The 20,554-nt window shown below is 40.7% G+C and overlaps 1 protein-coding gene across 1 annotated transcript; it reads right to left on the bottom strand.

Moving 5' to 3' along the window:
• Positions 1-16,059: 16,059 nt before the first annotated feature.
• On the bottom strand, positions 16,060-19,169 carry Adam30 (ADAM metallopeptidase domain 30). The gene has a single exon (XM_034501272.2). It carries the CDS (start codon positions 18,967-18,969, stop codon positions 16,807-16,809), a length of 2,163 nt encoding a protein of 720 aa, XP_034357163.1. The 5' UTR covers positions 18,970-19,169; the 3' UTR covers positions 16,060-16,806.
• Positions 19,170-20,554: the final 1,385 nt, after the last annotated feature.

Below are 20,554 nucleotides of genomic sequence, written 5' to 3'. Positions count from 1 at the left end.
TGATTTTTTGTTGATTTGCTTTCTGTTGTATTTGGTTATTACTCCAGCATAATTTGTTCCTTCCTGTGGCCTCATAGATTTGTTTTTCTCTTTAGTTTAATTTGTAGGGTTAGTTCAAGAATTGTCTGGAGAGCTAGCTTAAAGGACATGAATTCCTTTAGTCTATTTTGTCATGAAAAATTCAGATTTTTCAGGAGTGCTCTGAGGTTGCTAGTATGAGATCTCTCCTTTTCTTTATGAAGGGCACTTAGTGCTATGAACTTTCCTCTTAGTACAGTCTTTATGTGTTCCATAAGTTGTCCATTCATTCTCATTAAATTCTAGAAAACTTCTAGAGCTTTAGTTTTGTGCAGGATGAAAGATCTATTCGCTACAAAAAAAAAAAAAATCTATTCGCATTCTTCTACATGCTGACATCCAGTTAGACCAGTATCATTTGTTAAAGATGCTTTCTCTTTTCCATTGAATAGTTTTGGCTTCTTTATCAAAAATCAGGTGTCCATAGGTATGTGGATTTACATCTGAGCTTTGATTCCATTGACCAACCTGCCTGTTTTTATGCCAATATCATATGATTGTGTTAGTATAGCTCTGTAATAAAGCTTGAAATCAGGAATGATGATAACTCTGGAAGTTCTTTTATTGTACAGGATTATTTTAGCTATCCAGGGTTTTTCATTTTTCCATATAAAGTTGAGTATTGTTCTTTCAAGGTCTGTAAAGAAGTGTGTTGGAATGTTGATATGAATTTCTTTGAATCTGTAGGTTGCTCTTGATAAGATGGACATTTTTACTGTGATCCGTAAGCATGGAAGATCATTCCATCTTCTGATATCTTCTTCAATCCTTTTCTTCAAAGACTCAAAATTCTTATTATATAGGTTTTTTACCTTGGTTAAATTTACCCCAAGATATTTTATATTATTTGTGGCTGTTGTAAATGGTGTTGTTTTCTTGATGTCTTTCTCAACCCATTGTCATTTGTATATAAGATGGCTACTAATTTGTTTTCCTTTTTGTGTGTGTGTGTGTTAATCTTATTTCCAACCACTTTGTTGAAGGTGCTTACCAGCTACAGTGCTCTGATAGAATTTTGGGGGTTGCTTGTGTATACTATCATATCATATGTAAATAATGATACTTTGACTTCTTTCTTTCTATTTTGTATCCCTTTGCTCTCCTTTAATTGCTCCAAATAGAACTTTAAGTATGATACTCAGTACATGTGGAGAGAGTGGACAGCCATGTCTTGTTCCTGATTTTAGTGGAATTGTTTCTCTCCATTTAATTTGATGCTGGCTATTGGCTTGCTATAAATTACCTTTATTATATTTAGTTATATCCCTTGTATTCCTAATCTGAGACTTTGAACATAAAGGGATGTTAGACTTTATCAAAGTCATTTTAAGCATCTAATAAGATCATCATGAGCCAGGCGGTGGTGGTGCACGCCTTTAATCCCAGCACTTGGGAGGCAGAGGCAGGCGGATTTCTGAGTTCGAGGCCAGCCTGGTCTACAGGGTGAGTTCTAGGACAGCCAGGGCTACACAGAGAAACCCTGTCTCGAAAAACAAAAAACAAACAAACAAAAAAACAAGAAAAAAAAAGATCATCATGTGGTTTACTTTCTTTCCGTTTGTTTATATGGTGGATTACATTGACAGATTTTTCATTATGTTGAACCACCTGCATTTGTGGGATGAAGCCTACTTGATCATGGTAGATGATTTTTTGATGTGTTCTTGGATTTGGTTTTTGAGTACTTTTGTATTGATGTGCATGAGGGAACTTGGTCTGTAATTCTCTTCATTATTGAGTTTTTGTATAGATTGGGTGTCAGAGTAACTGTGATCTCATAAAATAAATTCATCAATGTTTCTTCCATTTCTATTTTGTGAAATAATTTGAGGAGTATTGGCATTAGCTCTTCTTTGAAAATCTAGTAGAATTCTGTGATAAAACTGTCTGGCCCTGGACTTTTATTCATTAGGATACTATTTCTATTTCCTTTGGGGTTATATTTAAATTGTTTATTTAATCTTGATTTAACTTTGGTAAGTGGTATCTTTTGAGAAGACAATCCATTTCTTTTAGATTTGTGTAAGTTAAATGATTGTTATATTCTGTATAAATTAATTAGTGCTGGAAATTAATATGGCAGCAATTATTCCTTAACCTACTTTCCCCCCAAATAACCACACAAAGACCTTTTAATATTTCAAAGCCTTTGGCCTTAGCCAAGTCAACTCTCAACTAGCTCATGGAAGTTAACCTGACTACCTAGCCCCATCCAGACATTCCAGTCTCATAGTCACATCCATCTCCTCTGATGTCACCTGGTGAAAACCCTTCCTTCTTCCTCTCAGAGTTCCTTTCTCTTCCCAGAAAGTTCTACCTTCCATTTTCTGCCCAGCTAATTGGCCATCAGAGAATACCTTAGGTAGGGGAGGAAGGACAGAGGCCCAGTTTTACACAGTGTACCCCAATAGATTTTGTGACGGACAGGTTTTGAAGTATGAGCTAATCCCCAACTTGGTGTCTGTTTTTATGTACTCCTTTTCCATTTCTGATTTAGAAATAAGCTTAAAGTCACCAGAGCTGAGCAGATCTCAACTGTCCCTGTGGTGACCCCCAAGATATCATTTACCAGGTTCTGGCTGGGCTGCTCTGGCTCCATCAGGCCAGCCCTCGTGGCCATGCATTCATAATCCATGCTACCCATAGCAACCTTTTCTTTTTTAAAAAATAATTATTTATTTTATGTGCATGAGTACACTGCAGCTGTCTTCAGATACACCAAAAAAGAGCATTGAATCTCATTACAGATGGTTGTGAGCCACCTTGTGGTTGCTGGGAATTGAACTCAGGACTTCTGAAAGAACAGTCAGTGCCATTAGCCACTGAGCCATCTCTCCAACCCCAAGAACCTCCTTCTTCTTCCTTCTTTCTTTCCTTCCTTCCTTCCTTCCTCCCTCCCTCCCTCCCTTCCTTCCTTTCTTCCTTCCTTCCTTCCCACTCTCCTCATGGTTCCTGCCTGAGACCAGAAGTCCAAGGAACTTTTGCTTCACCCTCCTCTCTTCTGCCCAGCTGGGGCTGTAGACATCTTTATTAACCAATCAGGGATAACTTGGGGGCAGGGCAAGTTTATATAGCATCATTTGGTGTATGGATCTCATCATTTGGTGAGGATCTGGGGGAGTAGTATTTAGGGGACCAGTATTTAGCATTTGAATACATAGCAGCATCAGACCAATCCCCCTACAGGAAGACATTAAAAAATTGAAAGGCATCCCACACTCACGGTTTGGAAAGAATTGATTCTGTGAAAATGGTTACCTTGCAAAAGCAATCTACAGAGTCAATTCAATCCCAATAAAAATACCACTGACATTCTTCACAGAATAAAAAAATTAAAACAAAACAAACAAACAAACAAAACCTTAAAATTCTTATGAAACAAAGAGACCACAGACAGCCAAAGAAATTCTGAACAAAAAGTATATCACCAAGGCCATGACCATACCTAATTTCAAGTTATACTACGGAGCAATAGTAACACAGAAAGCATGGTGCTGGCACAAAACCAGTCACAGATCAATGGAATAGAATGGTGTGCCCTACAACTACACACACCTGGGTTTTGACAAAGATGACCAAAAGATACATAGAGAAAATAAAACATCTTCAACAAATGGTACTGTGAAAACCAGAAATCTACACGCAGAAGAATGAAGCTAAACCTAAACTCTGTTCAGGTCTAACATAGACCTCAAACTCTGAAACATCCAGAGCAGTCAGTGGTTTTCAACCTATGGGCTGTGACTCCCCAAAAAGATGATTGGAAAACATAGATATTTGTATTACAAATCATAACAGTAGCAAATTTACAGTTACAAAGTAGCAACAAAAATAATCTTATGGTTGGAAATCACCACAACATGAGAAACTACATTAAAAGGTCACAGCATTACCTAGGTTGAGAACTGCTGATCTAAAGAAAAAAGTAGAAAGTACACTTTAAGATATAGATAAGAACTTCCTAAACAGGATTTCAATCACTTAGGAAATAAGGCCAGTAATTACCAGATGGAATCTCATGAAATTTAACAACCACAAAACTTTTATAGAGCAAAGGAAGTTGTTAAATTGACAAACACGCTATAGGATGGGAGAAAATCTTTGCCAGCTATAAATCTGATGGAGGATTAATATCTAGAATGTACAAAGAACACAAGAGAATAAACATCACACACACACACACACACACAATCAGTTTTATAAAAAAAAATGGGCCACGAAAACTAACACAGAACTCTTAAAATCATAAATACAGATGACTAATAATCAGTTAAATAAATGTAGACAGGGTATAGTGGTGCATACACACCTTTAATCCTGGCACATGGGAAACAGAGGCAGGTGGATATCTGTGAGTGCAAGCCCAGCCTGGTCATATAGAGAGTCCCAGGCCAGCAATGACTACATAGAAAGGTCTTGTCTTCCAAAAAAATGTTTTCAAACTTGTCATTATTAAAGAAAATAATATAAAGTTAGAAGAAAGTGTGTTAGAAGAATGGGGGAATATGAGAGAGCAAATGGGGGCTAATTGTGATCATATTTCATTGTATACATGTATGGGGGCTAAGTGTGATCATATTTCATTGTATACATGTATGGGGGCTAAGTGTGATCATATTTCATTGTATACATGTATGGGGGCTAAGTGTGATCATATTTCATTGTATACATGTATGGGGGCTAAGTGTGATCATATTTCATTGTATACATGTATGGGGCTAAGTGTGATCATATTTCATTGTATACATATATGGGGGCTAAGTGTGATCATATTTCATTGTATACATGTATGGGGGCTAAGTGTGATCATATTTCATTGTATACATGTATGAACTTAGCAAAAATAAAAATCAACTTAATTGACCATCCAAGAAATACAAATTAAAATTTATTTGATATTCCATCTCACCCCAGTCAGAGTGGTGATTGTCCAGAAAACAAACAACAAGAAATGCTGGGAAGGATGTGGGGAAAAAGGACCACATATCCACATTGGAGGTGGGCAGACTTGTACAACTATGGACATCAGAGTGGGCGTTTTCCAAAAAGCTAGAACTAGAACTACCATAGTGCCCAAGTATGCCAGTCCTGAGCATCCATCCACAGGACAGAGATACCTGTTATCCATGATGACTGCTGCTCTACTCACAAACATTAGGAAATGCAATCAGCCTAGATACCCATCAGTTGACGAATGGATAATAAAGATATGGTATCTAGACACAATGAAATTGTATTCAGTTGCAAATAAAAACGAAATTAAAAATATTGCAAGAAGATGGATGGAACTGAAAAAATATTATACTAAGTGAAGAAACCCAGGCCCAGAAAACATAAATGCTTCATGTTCTTCCGCAATCGTAAATCCTAATTTTTTTTTAGAAGACTGTTTCATTTAGAAGAGGGCTTCTCAACATGTGGGTCACGACTCCTTTAGAGGTTGCAGATCCTACATACCAGATACTTACAGTACAATTCACAACAGCTGCAAAATTACAGTTTCAAAATAGCAGCAAAATAATCTCATGGTTGGGGTCACCACAACAGGGGGCACTGTATTAGAGGGTTGGGGCGTGAGGAAGGCTGAGAATTGCTGGCTTAGAGCATCTGCAGCACCTAGGAAACTAGAAAAGGCCATGGGGTGAAGGAGAAATAAGACCTTAAGGTCTGAGGGGTTAGCAGTGCACATGGAGATAAAGGGAAATGTGTGTGTGTGTATGTGTGTGTGTGTGTGTGTGTGTGAGAGAGAGAGAGAGAGAGAGAGAGAGAGAGAGAGAGAGAGAGAGAGAGAGAGAGAAGAGAGAGAGAAGAGAGAGAAGAGAGAGAGATTGGTACTGGACTTGACTACTGAGATTAGCTGCTATGCTCAGTCAAGTTTATATAGCCTGTAACAAAGCTTAGCATTGTGTTTTCTGAAGGAGCCCAGGGTTGTACAGAAGCACTGGAGCTTCTGTTCTCTTCTTACATGGACCCTGGGTTCTAACATTAGCTCATGCCTGGTTAAGGCATTTACTGAGCCAGTGTGAATTCCAACCAGAAAGGTGTTCATACTGAGTCCTGACAGTTTGCTTTGTTTTGTACACTTCAAGTGCAGTACTTTTGGGTGACTTCCAGGTAGCCAGCACTTGGGATTTGCAACTTTTAGAAGAGTACAGGATGAAAAAGTTATTACTTATTATTATTTCCAAATAAATGCCTTTTAAAAAAATTCACACAGTGTATAGGCAATAAAGTGGACTTGACTTTAGAAAGTCATACTGTATCTTTTACTGTTACATCATTCTGCACCATCACAGCATCTAGATGTAAAAAAGACTGCATGGAATGCCTTGACCCAATTAGAAAGGTGCTCAGTACAACCTCAGTACCATGGCCTTTGAAGACTCCACCATTGTTTATCCATCTTCAGCATCATATTTGAAATAAAACAATAGTAAGAAACCAAAGAAAAACAAATACATTAATTCATAAAGAATATAAACAATTATAAATACATATGTATCAAGCAGACAGAATGAGGAGAAATGAATTAACTTTATACCAATAACGACAAGCTCCAATACTATGCTTTCAACAATGGACACAATACCCATATAGAGTATCACAAGAAAACACAGGACTAAGGCAACATTACAGACTTACAAGCCTCAACAAACATACACAAAATGCCCCATTCAACAAGGTTAGAAAACTAATTTGAGATGGATATTCTCTAAGAGAACCTGTATGTTCTGCCACAGAACAAGTCTTAACAGATTTTAAATGATTGGACTAACATGACATTTGTTTTACAGACCTCAGCCATTCTGTCGGGTGTAAGATGGGATCTCAGAGTCATTTCCATTTGCATTTTCCTGATGGCTAATGTGAAACATTTCTTTGTTTTTTTTCAGCCATTTGAGTTTCCTCTTTTGAGAATTCTGTTTAGATATGTGCCCCATTTTTAATTGGGTTAGTCCTCTATTGCACGTGGAGTTGAGAATCTTTTCCCATTTTGTAGGCTGCTGCTTTGTCCAATTGACAAAGTCCTTTGCTTTACAGAAGGTTTCAGATCCATGAGGTCCCATGTGTTAATTGTTGATCTTGTGCCTGCACTATTGGTGTTCGGAAAGTCTTCTGTGCCAATGAGTTCAAGGCTATCCTCCATGCTCTCTTCTGTCAGGTTCAGTGTATCTGGTTTTATGTTGAGGCCTTTGATCTACAAGGACTTGAGTTTTGTGCAGGGTGATAGATATGGATTGGTTTACATTCTACATGCAGACATCCAGTTTGACCGACATCATTTGTTGAAGGTGCTCTCTTTTTTCCCATGTGTATTTCTGTCTTCTTTATCAGAAATCAGACTTCCATCTGGATCTTTAATTCAATTTCATGAATCAACATGACTGTCTTTATGCCAGTTCTACACTTTTTATTACTATAGCTTGAAGTACAACTTGAAACCAGGGATGGTGAGAACTCCAGCAGTCTTTTATTATTCAGACTTGTTTTAGATATCCTGTTTTTGTGGTTTTATTTTTGGTGTGTGTGTGTGTGTGTGTGTGTGTGTGTGTGTGTCCATATAAAAATAAAAATTAATTTTTCAAAAGTCTCTGAAGAACTGCTTTGGAATCTTGATGAGAATTACACTGAATTCATAGATTGCTTTTGGTAAGATGGCCATTTTCTCTGTTAATCCTACAGATCCATGAGCATGGGAGATCTTTCCATCTTCTCATATCTTCTTGAGTTTCTTTCTTCAGTGATTTTTAGTTTTTAATCATGTGATTCTTTCTCTCAGTTGGTTAGAGTTACCCCCCAGGAAATTTTATATTATTTGATGCCACTGTGAAAGGTGTTGTTTCTCTGATTTCTTTCTCAGTTCATTTGTCATTTGAATATAGGAAGGTTAATGATTTTTGTGAGTTAATATTATATCCAACTACTTTGCTGAAAGTGTTTACTCCTGGTGGAATTTTTAGTGTCACTTATATAGACTATGATATCATATGCAAATAAAGAGACATTGGCTTCTTCCTTTATACTGTTTATCCCCTTGGCTTCCGTTGGTGGTCTGCTTGCTCTAGCTAGGTCTTCAAGTACTATAATGAATATGTATAGAGAGAGGGATCAGCCTTGACTCGTTCCTGGTTTTAGTGGAATTGCTTTTAGTTTCTCTCCATTTAAGTTAATGTTGGCTAGGAGCTTTCTGTAAACTGTCTTTATTATGTTGATGTATGTCTCTTGTATCCCTGATCTCTCCAGGACTTTTATCATGAAGGGGTATTGAATTTTGTCAAAGATCTTTTCTGCATCAAATGAGATGATCATGTAGTTTTTTATAAAAGACTTTATTTATGTATGTGAGTATACTGTCACTGTCTTCAGACACACCAGAAGAGGGACTTGGATCCAATTACAGATGGTTGTGAGCCACCATGTGGTTGCAGGGAATTGAACTCAGGACCTCTGGAAGAACAGTCAGTGCTCTTAACCACTGAGCCATCTCTCCAGCCCCAATCATGTAGTTTTTATCTTTCAGTTTGTTTATATTGTGAATTATATTTATTGATTGATTTACAGATGTTGATCCATCCCTGCAACTGTGGAATGAAGCCTACTTGATCATTGTGGCTGATCTTTTTGATGTGGTCCTGGATTCAGTTTACAAGCATTTTATTGGGTATTTTTGCATCTATGTTCATGAGGGAAATTGGTATGTAATCATCTTTCTTCTCATGCTGGCAATGACATGTAGTAAGGGGAATACTCACCCATTGCTGGTGGAAGTACAAGCTGGTAGAACCACTATGGAAACTGGTAAGGCAATTCCTCAGAAAGATGGGAATCGATCTATTTCAAGACCCAATTATACCACTCTTGGGCATATACCCAAAGGACACACCATCCTATCACAAAGACACCTGGTTAACCATTTCAATGCTCTTCTATGCATAATAGCCAGAAACTTGAAACAACCTAGATGTCCCTCAACAGAAGAATGGATAAAGAAAATGGGATACATTTACACAATGGAGTGTTACTCAGCCATTTTAAAAAAACAAAATTATGAAATTTGCAGACAAATGATGAAACTAGGAAAAAAGTCATCCTGAGTGAGGTATCCCAGTACCAGAAAGACAAATATAGTATATATTCACTTATATGTGGATATTAGCTGTTAAGTCAATGATAACCAAGCCACAATGCATACAACCACAGAGGGCAGGTATAAGTAAGTGATTAGAGGGTACAGATAGATCTTGTTTGTTAGGATAGGAAAATAGAATAGATAATTATGGGTAGATGGATGGACAAGTAAAATTTTAGGATCAAGTGGAGAGAGGAAGGATGGAGAGACAGTTAAAATTAAGGGGCACTTGAAAGGTGGTATGGAAACTTAACATAGTAGAAGCTTCCTAAAACATATACACATATGAAGGTGTTCTATGTGAACTTGCCAAGTAATGGGGAAAACAGAATATTGACCATCTCTTGTTAGCAAATAAAGCTTCCTATGCTAGGACTGGGTTATGTCTAATTGAGCTGTTGGCCAAAGGGATCCCATGGAAATCCCCAAACAACCCAGGCTGTTACCAAAACAATAAGTTGCTCTCCACAAACTAACAGCAATTCCCCATTGATGAAGACACCCACCCAGCTTATGAACATGGAAAAGTTGAACTGGTATCTACTTAGGGCCTTCACCACTACATACTAGTGCCTTTGGTACAGGAAGGCACTCTTCTCCCTACCAAAAGAGAAACATAAACACCAAGCCACCCACACCCCTTTGATCTACACTGGTGTCCTGCCTGCAAGATATGCTAGAGCGATATTGGCACAAAGCTTGTGGGAGTGACCAACCATTGTCTACCTGATCTGACTTAAGGCCCACTCCTCAAGACCGAATTCATACCAAACACTGCTTGGATTACATAGCCCAGGGATCTAGAGTAAAACCAAAATCTACTGGACAAAAAAAAAAAAAAAAAAAAAAAAAAAAAAAAAAAAAAAAAAAAAAAAAAAAGTCGCAATAAAATGACTCCTAATGATATCTTGCTATATTCGTAGATCATTGCCTTCCTCAGCCATCACTAGGGAAGCTTCCTCCTGCAGCAGATATGAACAAATACAGAGACCCAAAGCCAGACACTAAGTAGAGAGAGACCTTGGAAACTCATCCCCAAACGGCATACCTCACATCCCTCCCCTCAGAGCTCAGGAAACCCTACAGAAGAGGAGGCAGAAAGAGTATAAAGGTGACAGGGGATGAGGATGCCAAGAAAATAAGATGCTGTAAATCAACATGAACAAAGCTCATATGAAGTCACGGAGACTGAAGCAGCAAGCACAGGGCCTGCATGCACAGGTCTGCACCAGGTCCTCTGCATTATGTCTTCCAGTGTAGTGTTTTTATGAGTTATGTTTCCTGAGTGTGTGAATGAGTTGGTCTCTGATTCTTGTCCCTTCTCTTGGGCTTTTTTCCTTCTGCTGGTTTGTCTTGTCCAACTTTGATATGATAGATTTTGTTTTATCTTACTATAGTTTTATTTTGTTATTATCTCTTAGAAGGCTGTTCTTTTCTAATGAGAAAATGAATCCAGATGGTAGGGGAGATGGGGAGGAACTGGAAGGAGTAGAGGGAGGGGAAACTGTAATCAGGTTATATTATGTGAGGGAAAAAAATCTACTTTCAATAAAAGGGGAAAAAAAGAAAAGAAATCACATGGAATGAAGCTAGAAATCAGCAGTAGAAGGAAAACTGGAAAATTCCCATGTTTAAAGAGTGAATTACAAGGACACTTAAAAAGTATCTTGACATAAATAAAAATGTAAACACCAGGGGTCAAATTTAATAACACAGGAACTAGAGAGGTGGCTAAGGGGTTAAAACTACAAGCTGCTCTTGCAGAGGACCCAGGCTCAACTAATTCCCAGCATCCACATGGCAGCTCACAACCATCTGCAATTTCAGTTCCAGGGAATCTGATACCATCTTTTACCTACCCCTTCATGGGCACCAGATATGAATGTGGTTCACAGACATTTATGTACGCAAAACATTCATACACATAAAAAAATTAAAAACCTAATATATTAATATACCATAATAGTCCCAATAGGGAAATTTTAGTTATAAACACACTGAATGAAAGAAAATCTTTTTTCTTTTTTTAAAAAAATAAATTAGTTATATATTCACTTTAAATCCTAATATCACCCCCCCCCAAAGAAAATCTTAAATAAACTCATCTTAAGGTAATAGAAACAAAATAAACTAAGCCATAGTCATAGATAAAAGGCACAATAAAGATGTAAGCAGAGGCCAGTGAACAATAGAAAACAGGAAGTCAGTAGACAGAGGTCAATGAAATCATTATTTGGTTCTTAGTAAACACCAAATAAACAAAACAATGAAAACCTGAGCAAGGGATTTTAACATATATTCATAGTGAAAACACACAAATAGCCAGCCAATAAATGTATAAAACGATGTTCACCATTCCTAATCATCAGGAGATAGGTAAATCAAAGTTGTAACAGGGTAGTACCTCCGAAGCATAGAAAAGCTATTACTAAGAGTCAGAAATTTCCTGTGATGAGAATGGGCAGAAATTGGAACCCTTGAAGAGATGCCTCTGTAGCTCAAGGGCAGAAATTAGAACCCTTGGAGAGATGCCTCTGTAGTTCAAGCATTTTCCATGCCAGCATCAGGACCTGAATTTAGAGCCACAGACACTACCTTAAAACTGGGCTGAGTAGCACTCTTATGGCGAGATGGAAAAGAAAGGCAGGAGACATCTGGAAACTTGCAGGCCAGCTAGCTTGCATATGTAGCAGTGAAGAAGAGAGATAGTCTCAGACAAGGTGGAAGGGTAAACCCAAAGTTGTCTTCTAACCTCCACACATGCACCATGGCTCTACAGTCACATGTGCGTATGTGATGTGTGAATGTGTACACACGTCTGTCTGTCTGTCTATCTGTCTGTCTGTCTGTCTGTACGTATGTATGTATGTACAGAGAGGGGGTTTTAAAAAGAAAGGAACTGGAACTCCTAGACAATGCTAGCCAGAATGTGAAAAGGTACTCACACACAGCAAGAAAAGTAAGGCAGCACAAAAAATAATAATTAAAAATATAAATATCATAAGATCTAACACTTCCACTTTCTGACATATTCCCCCAAAGAATTGAAAACACACACATAGAAAAACGTTTCTGCATCAAGGCTGTTTTTAGCAGCATTACTCAGAATAGAAGAAAGGCAGAAGCAACTAGAGTTGAATGGTGAAAGAAATACAAATCTTAACAATAGGATTGTGTAAGCAAGACCTGCACAATGACACCACCAGCTAACATGCCAAAGGGAAGAGAGAAATCTCACAGGGCTCCACCCCCTAGATGAAGAGCTAGGCAATCAATGGCTGCTAAGAGAGGGAGGATCAGTTTGCTCTAGTGCTGAGCCCCTGATAGGTTAGCCATTCCAAAGTGGTCAGCCTCAACAGGAGTGCATACAAGCAATACTAAATGAAGTCAGTATGCTCAGCTCAGGGCTTATGGATTGAAGACAAAGTTAAGGAATGCAGGTGGGTTAGATGTAAACACAGTACTTGTAAATTTCTTTCTTTCTTTCTTTCTTTTTTAAAATAAGACTTTAGAATTTAAAAACTTTACAACATAACAGACAGCCAATTTACAAAAGAAAACACAGCATATAGACACCTTGAGATGTCATCCAGTCTGATAAAGGAAGAGAATTGTGACACATGGTTGAATCAAAACTATTGAGACTGGACAATCTCTGAAGTAAAAGGGTTTCTTGAACCATCACTGATGTTTGCTAGAAATGGTCCAGGGCCTGGGGTACATTTCTGTAACTGCCAGCAACTGAGTTACAAAGCAATTAGAAAAATGTCTTTCATGCCTATAAGCCAAGAACATTTGGATAGCAAATGTTTGGAGAAGGAAGGTTTCTCTCTTGTCAACATGCTACAATACAGATAGACTCTAAAGGCACTATGCTCAGTGAAGCCAGTCACAAAAAAGAAAAACACCACATAAATGTACTTCTATGAGGGATTTAGTTCACTAAGTCTAACAGACTGAAAGCAGACTATGGGGGACGGTGAGAAAATGGGGCTTGGTTTAGTGGATACACAGTATTACTCGTGTAAGATGAAGAGGGTCTTGCTGGGTGTAGAAAGGCACACCTTTAATCTCTTAGTCAGGAGACAGAGCAGGCCGATCACTATGGGTTGGAGGCTAGCCTGGTCTACAGAAAGACAGTCTGGTCTACAGAAAGAGTCCTTGGCCAATGAGAGCGACATACTGAGGCTCTATCTCAAAAAAGAGTCCCATAGAACATTTGTATAACAAAATATACTAGTTACCACAAAATGCACATAAAAATGGTTAACATGGTATACACACACACACACACACACACACACACACACATTTATTCATTCACTGGAAAGTTAAAATCCCATTTCCTAATGTACTAATAACGTTAAGATTTCTCAGTAAGTCATCTCTAAACTTATCTGAATTATATGTGTCTGTAGTCCCCGCCCCTGGTAATCCTGTTTGTATTACTATAGAAGCCTATGTATGTCCTTTAACATTGCTGTGACTTGGTTTCTATTGAAAAATAAGTATCAGGGATGGAGCGGTGACTCAGCAGTTAAGAACACTTGTTGCTTTTGAAGAGAATCTGAGTTCAGCTCCCAGCACCCATAGGGTGGTTTGGCTCATAACCATGCATAAATCCAGCAATAGAGGACCAATGCCCTCTTTTTGGGTATTTCTATGATGAGTATCAATGCATGCATGTAATATACATACATGCACACATACATTAAAGCCAGCACTCACATACATGGGAGAGGATGCACTTAGTCCTGCTGCGACTTGATGTGCCAGGGTGGGTTAGTACCCATGGGAGGGGGGCTTCCCCTTCTTCTCAGAGAAGGGAAGGGGGTAACTGGGGGAAGGAATATGTGAGGATGGAACTGGGAGGAGAGGAGGGAGGGAGTTGCAATTGGGATGTAAAGTGAATAAATAAATAAATGAAAAATATCTAAAAAAATCATTTAAAAATTCCCACAACAGAGTCATTTTGAACAGGAGATACAATAATGCAGTGAAAAGTCTTGGCACCTAGTGGACTCTCAGTAATGTTGTCTATCATTATCAGTACCCACCTATGATTCATTATCCTTATATTTTAGGACATCGCATGGCTGGCCAGGTAGGTTTATTATATGTTTAAAATTGTGATCATCACAAAACTAGTTATTTACATTCTTTTCTCTAAGTGAAAACAAACCCAAAGTAGTTTAGGTAGATGGCGAGCCTTCGCTGTGTCTGCCCTGTTTCTGCCTTTGCTGTGGCTTTGGCACCGTGGACTGGGGCAGGGTGCAGGAGGCTGCGGCACTGCTGCAACAGGAACAACAGGAAGATCCAGCCTAAAGCAGGATGCAACCGCTTGGGCTGGCCCAAGGATGGAGGTGGAATGAGCCTCTCCCTGGTCATACATGTGGCAATGACTCCTTGGAAATGACTCCTGTCGCACTGTCACAGAGGAAAGATTAGAGACATGAAGGATAGTGGGGGTGGGGTGGAGGGTAAAAGGCATTCTTCAGTTTCTGAATTTGTACTTAGGAGTGCAACAAACCCAGAGCTACTCAAAAAGACCTTCCTGTGAAACAGACACACTGTCCTAGTTAGCTTTCTGTTGCTATGATAAACACCATATCACGACCCAAACCAATCTGGGAAGGAGAGGACTTATTTCAGCTTCCACTATACAGTCCATCACGAAGGGAAATCAAGGCAAGAACTCAAGGTAGGAACCTAAAACACCGTGGAGGAGCGCTGCTCACTGGCTCCTCCTTAGGACTTGCTCAGTTTGCTTTTTCATACCATCCAGGACCACCAGCAGAGGGGTGGCACCACCCACACTGGGCTGGGTCCTTCCACAGCAATCACGAATCAAGAAAATGCTCTCCAGACTTACATACAGGCCAATCTGACTGAGACATTTTCTCAGTAGAGGTTCCCTCTTCACAGAAGACTTCAGCTTCTGTCTAGTTGTCACACAAAACAAAACTACCTCAAACCATGCAGCAAACATTAATTTTTGTTAACAGCCATGCTAAGAGACTGCTGAGGGCCGACAGTTTCTATAGGCTATACAGAATGCAGGTGTTGTGACAGTTCAGGACAGTGGACCCATCAGTGCTCACCCTAAACACCACATCAGAAATACAAGGCAGCAGACAGAGCTGTCTGTACCCACCGGAAGAGACATGACAGGAAGTCTCTTGGAGGGATCAACCCTTGTAACTTGTATTTGTTTAACTTAAAAAATGTTTTATCACCAAGTATCCTGAAGCAGGTGCACAGGTGCATGCAGCAAGTGCAGATACTAGCACCAAAGAAGATGAGCTTCCTTCATCAGGATATTAAGACAGGGCTATACCCTGAACACCACAGTTGTCCTCTGACACAAACGGCACTCGAACTATTAGCCATCATTTCAGGTAACACAACGCTGGATCCCAAACTGAAGGGAAAATGAATCCTGGGAGGAAATTTCACTGATTTGTTTCCAAACAATAATATCATTTATTTTTGCTGATTTGAAATATATGGGAAATTTGTGTGACATCATTCTGGGAAAAGAATAAAGAGTCATTTGAATAAATGATGAACTTGCTAAATGACCAATGTATTAGATGACAGGATGGCTGGTCATGTTTGTGACCTGACATTGTTTGTTTTAGATAGAGTCTTGACTGTTTTTGTTTTGGTTTTGCTTTTTTTTTTAAACATTTGAATCATCTTTTATATTTTAATGGCCTTAAAAGGGTGGCTTAACAAAAGATAGTGTAAGTAAATTATATTACTATTAGGAAGGAATTTATGGTACAGATTTAACCACATTCTGTTGTACTCTGCTCCTGGGGAGTTTTTATAGTTTTGTTTTTGAGAAGGAAGCCTAAGAATTACATCAGGGATCAGCAGAGGAACCTCAAATTATTGTTGTAACCCAGCTTTATAGCACTGATTAGATACTTGAATATGGATCCCAAGCAAGACCTGTGTATTGTTGGGGTGCACTGTGTGTAGGGTTTTTCTGTATATCCAACCATCTATACCAGCAGAGAGCTGAGAACTGTTCTTGTGGTTCATCCCCTGCCTCATACTTCATAACCATTCACCTCCCTCACTTGTCCATTGGCTTAATAAGGAGCGGGTGGGTAACAGCTGGGCAGGAAGGGGAAGACGGGACTTCTGAGCTGAGAAAAGGTCTCTGGGAGAAAAACATTAGAAATAGGGATTCACCAGCAGGACACAGAGGTGACCGGATGGGAGCAGACGCAGAGAGGTAACTAGGCACGTGGCAGATTGTGGGCTAGAATAGTCACATCAATTTAGACTGAGCTAGCTCAGAGTCTGCCCAGCTAAAGGCCTAAGCCATCATAAAAATTAATAAGTCTCTGTGTCGTCCTTTAACTGAAGGATCCAGAAAGTCCCACTACAATGTATTGCAGCTAGTAGGACTCTAACATGAGCCATGAAAGCAAAACTGCCACTCAAGGTGCCAAAGTAACCCCTGTGTGAATACAAAACAAAGGGATTATTTTTCCATTCATTCGTTAGTGTATTTACTTTACATCCTGATCACAATTCCCCTTCCCTCCTCGCCTCTCAGTCCCTCCCTCTCACCTCTTCTTCCCCTAAGTCTCAGCTGTTTTTTTTTCCCGGCGATAACGAAACCAATTTTTCATCAGCTGCCCCAAACACACAAGGATCATGGAGCCGATGAATAAAATAGTGCGCAACAGATACAGAGGGTCAAACGATGCTTCTGCTCTGGGTCCAGGAGGCCCACTGTCAATGCTTCCCCCGTATCCTACCTCCTCACAGAATGGGGGTTTCCAGCCATACTTGCAATGGCAATTCTTTCTATTGTTGCAAACACCTCGGCTATTGCACTTGCTAGGCAAACAGTCGAAATTCAGGGTGGTGTAGCTAACACAAGTCCTGTTAAGACACACCTGGTTACTACCACAGGAGGTACCATCATTAACGTCACCTATGTCAGGTACCCCATGGGGTATCATGGTTCCATGATAGCTTGTGCCCCAGCAAATAAGATTATCTCTCCTCAGATAGGTGGACAGTAGAAGGGTGTGATCTGGATGTTTGGGGAGGGTTTTAACATTTGTACACTGTAGCCTGCCACAGAGTGTGTTGCCTCTGTGACACCTTGTATATCTAGTAGCATTTACAATGCCACAGTTCCCAGATGGGTCACCTAACATGTTAACTGCATCGTAACACTGAGGAGGAGCCTCCTTGGCTCTACGTCCAAAAATGGTCCGGCACTGCATGAACCTGGATCTGCATCCCTTATGGAAACAAAAGCCTCTGTATCTGCACGGAGTCCCATCCTGCTTGTAATGGTCATCTGGACAGGAACCTGAGGTCCCATCACAGTACTCTGCGAGGTCGCATTCGTTCACTTCCTTCCTACACACATATCCCGATGGAAGGAAGTTACACTTATGACAGCAAAGGCCACTGGAACAGTTGACACCTTCTTTCCATTTACAGTCTGGCCCACAGCACAGGTCCTGTTTGCAGTCTTCTTCAGAGCCACAGTCACATTCCTCTTGGTTTTCCACAATTTTATTTCCACATCTCTCTACTATATGCAGCTTTGGAAAGTCAGATAGACAATAGGACATTTTATAAGATGCGTGTAAAAAATACTGATGGTAACTACAGTTACTAAACCCTGTACGTCCTGTCCCCATGACGCAGCTCTTTCTACCCCTGCACTGACAGAATTCCTCATCATGGTGCATCCCCACACAGTGGCCCATTTCATGAGCAGTCCAAGTAGCAGGTCCAAGGATATTAACATTGAGGAAGCTGCTTGCTGATCCAGCGTGGTATTCTTCACATGCTCTTCCCCAGGACCATGCAGTAGCATCTGAATATTTTCTCGCAACATATAAATGTACCCAGTCTGAGGGAAGCCGGTGATGCAGTGAGGCTCTCTTGTAAAGTACGAATTGACCTAAAACTTGAGATAATTCAGGATAATAAAGACGGATTCTGTTATAATGGGTCCAGACTTCAAGTGCTTTCAGCTGAATCTTCAAGCTGACATCCTGAAAGTAAGTGTCTGCAATTGAAGCCAAAAGAATGGCGTCATCCACCATTCTAGACATATTGCTACCGGTAAACACAAATCTACTCCAGTCAAAGACCATGACCAGTTCCAAGTATCTTTGGTGCTTGTAGGAGTCATGGAAGTTCTTTATCCGAGCCATTTCCTCTTCCTCTGCTGTTTGCCCACCTGTTTCTTCATCAACCACACCACAAGTCTCATTGCTAAAGTTGTCGTCAGTTACAAGATACACTACATGTTCAAAACTGGAAGAGGCCCTGAGGGGCTCAATTTGGTAGTATCTGGAGTCGATGCTCAAGACGCCTCGCAGACCCCCCATGCATGTACTCAGAGTAGATTCGGATTCCTGAGAGCCTTCCACAGAGCCCACATAATTACACTGGTCTGGTATATGTGGGTAATCCTCTACCAGACTGCCCTCTTGGGTGAAGGAGAAAACTGGCAGATGTCTGGGTAACAGTAACTTCTTGGGCCGCAGGTGAATGACATGCTCCTTGCCTTCTATCTGTAAGAGGTATGACAAAGAACTGTTTATATCCCGTGCCCCTTTCCTAAAGCTTAGTACTTTGGGAATGGTGATTTCATATGAGTCAAAGCCCCAGTCAGGGTCAAATAGTAGGTCTTCGCCCATAGCCTCAAGAAAAAGCATCACCAGAAACAGCCAGCGGTGTTGGGGGAGGGAGGCCCACACTGACCTCATGATCTGTTTATCCGCGCTTGGTTGGTTCTGGACTCGGGAGTTGCAGGAGCAACTCAAGCCTCTGGTTTGTGCATCAGATTTCCATGGGACTCCATTCTAAGCGCAGGAACCCCAGGCACACCGCTCCCATAGCAAGCTTTTCTGGGAAAACCGGACTCTCCGGGCATAGATGGCGGGTTTTCCGCAGGCGCGCCCCTACCCAACGCATCCAGTTCGTTTTCCTCCCCCACCCCCAACCTCTACCCCGGCTGTGAATTAAGCTCGCGCCTAAGAATAGAGGGAAATGAGCTCGAGAACAATAGAATGAAGAGCGTGTCCCAAGCTTGCTCTGAATATACAGGATGCCGAGGGGTGGCTGTAGAGTCAGAAATGGAGAAAGAATAGGGAAATTGCTCAGAAGACAGTTCACTATGGAGTCTGTCTACAGGAGAACAGAAAAAAAAAAATCACACGCTTTGCCTGGTGGTTGTGGCACATGCCTTTAATCCCAGAACTCCGGGAGGGTGGGGTGGGGGGCTGGTGACGGGGGGGGGGGGGGGGGGGGGGCTGGGGGATTGGGGGGGCAGAGGCCCTGGGATCTCTGTGAATTCGAGGCCAGGCTGGTCTCCAGAGTGAGTTCCAGGACTACAAAGAGAAATTCTGTCTCAAACAAACAACAACAACAACAACAAAAAACCCATCACCACCAAAACAAAAACAAAAAAACAAAATACGTTTTATAGCGCCTCCATCACCTCGCTGTTAAGTGTGCCCCATTTCTCTAGTGGGTCTCTCCAAAAAGCCGAAAACACACCGGACAGTCCCAGATTCTGTACCCCACCCTTTTGCCCCAGACTCTTCCAGCTGCTGGCTTTTCAAAGCTCTACCACCAAACTAGAAAACAATTGTTTTTGCCTCTTTTGCTGTGCATTGAGAATTTACACGATGGTGTTACCATGCACAATAAACACTTGTTGGCTTCAGGAGAAATCCAGGAATACTCTGAGAAAGGTAGACAGTGGGTTATAATTGTAGTAGGAATATGTACAGGGGACAGATGACACGTCACTGGTGAAGAAAAATGTCTTCCGTTTGGAAGCCAGAAGGGCTTAACATCCAGAGACAACCCCAGAGGAATGACATAAGGCCTGAAGACAAGACAAGCATTTTCAGGTTTAGTCTTAGGAAATTCAGTCGGGCTGCTTCCCACGGAAGTGTAGTTAGGGAGCTCTTGATGGTCTAGACCTGTTGTCTGTGGGCAGAAGTCATGGTCCTGGGCTGAGAAAGAAAGGGAGGGAGAAGAGCACAGCACTTAGGGAGGGGTGAAGGCATCAGGAGTACTTTCCCTGAATGAAAGAGGAGAGCGAGCATTAAAAAGGCTGTTGCCATACTTAGGTGTGGCAGCTTCCCAGCCCCTCCCCACTCCAGGCTGGACCTGAAACTGGCTTGGTCTTGTGCAGGCAACCACAGCTGCTCTGCACTCATAATTCTGGTGATCCCATCATGCCTAGAGGATGCTGTTTCACTTTGGCTCTTACTATTTTTTCACCCTCTTCCTTGATGGCCTCTGAGCCTTGTAGGGTGGTGTGGGGCATGACAGCTGCCT

Source organism: Arvicanthis niloticus, chromosome 4, assembly GCF_011762505.2.
Source record: "Arvicanthis niloticus isolate mArvNil1 chromosome 4, mArvNil1.pat.X, whole genome shotgun sequence".
Classification (NCBI taxonomy): domain Eukaryota; kingdom Metazoa; phylum Chordata; class Mammalia; order Rodentia; family Muridae; genus Arvicanthis; species Arvicanthis niloticus.
This window is presented reverse-complemented; position numbering and strand designations above follow the sequence as displayed.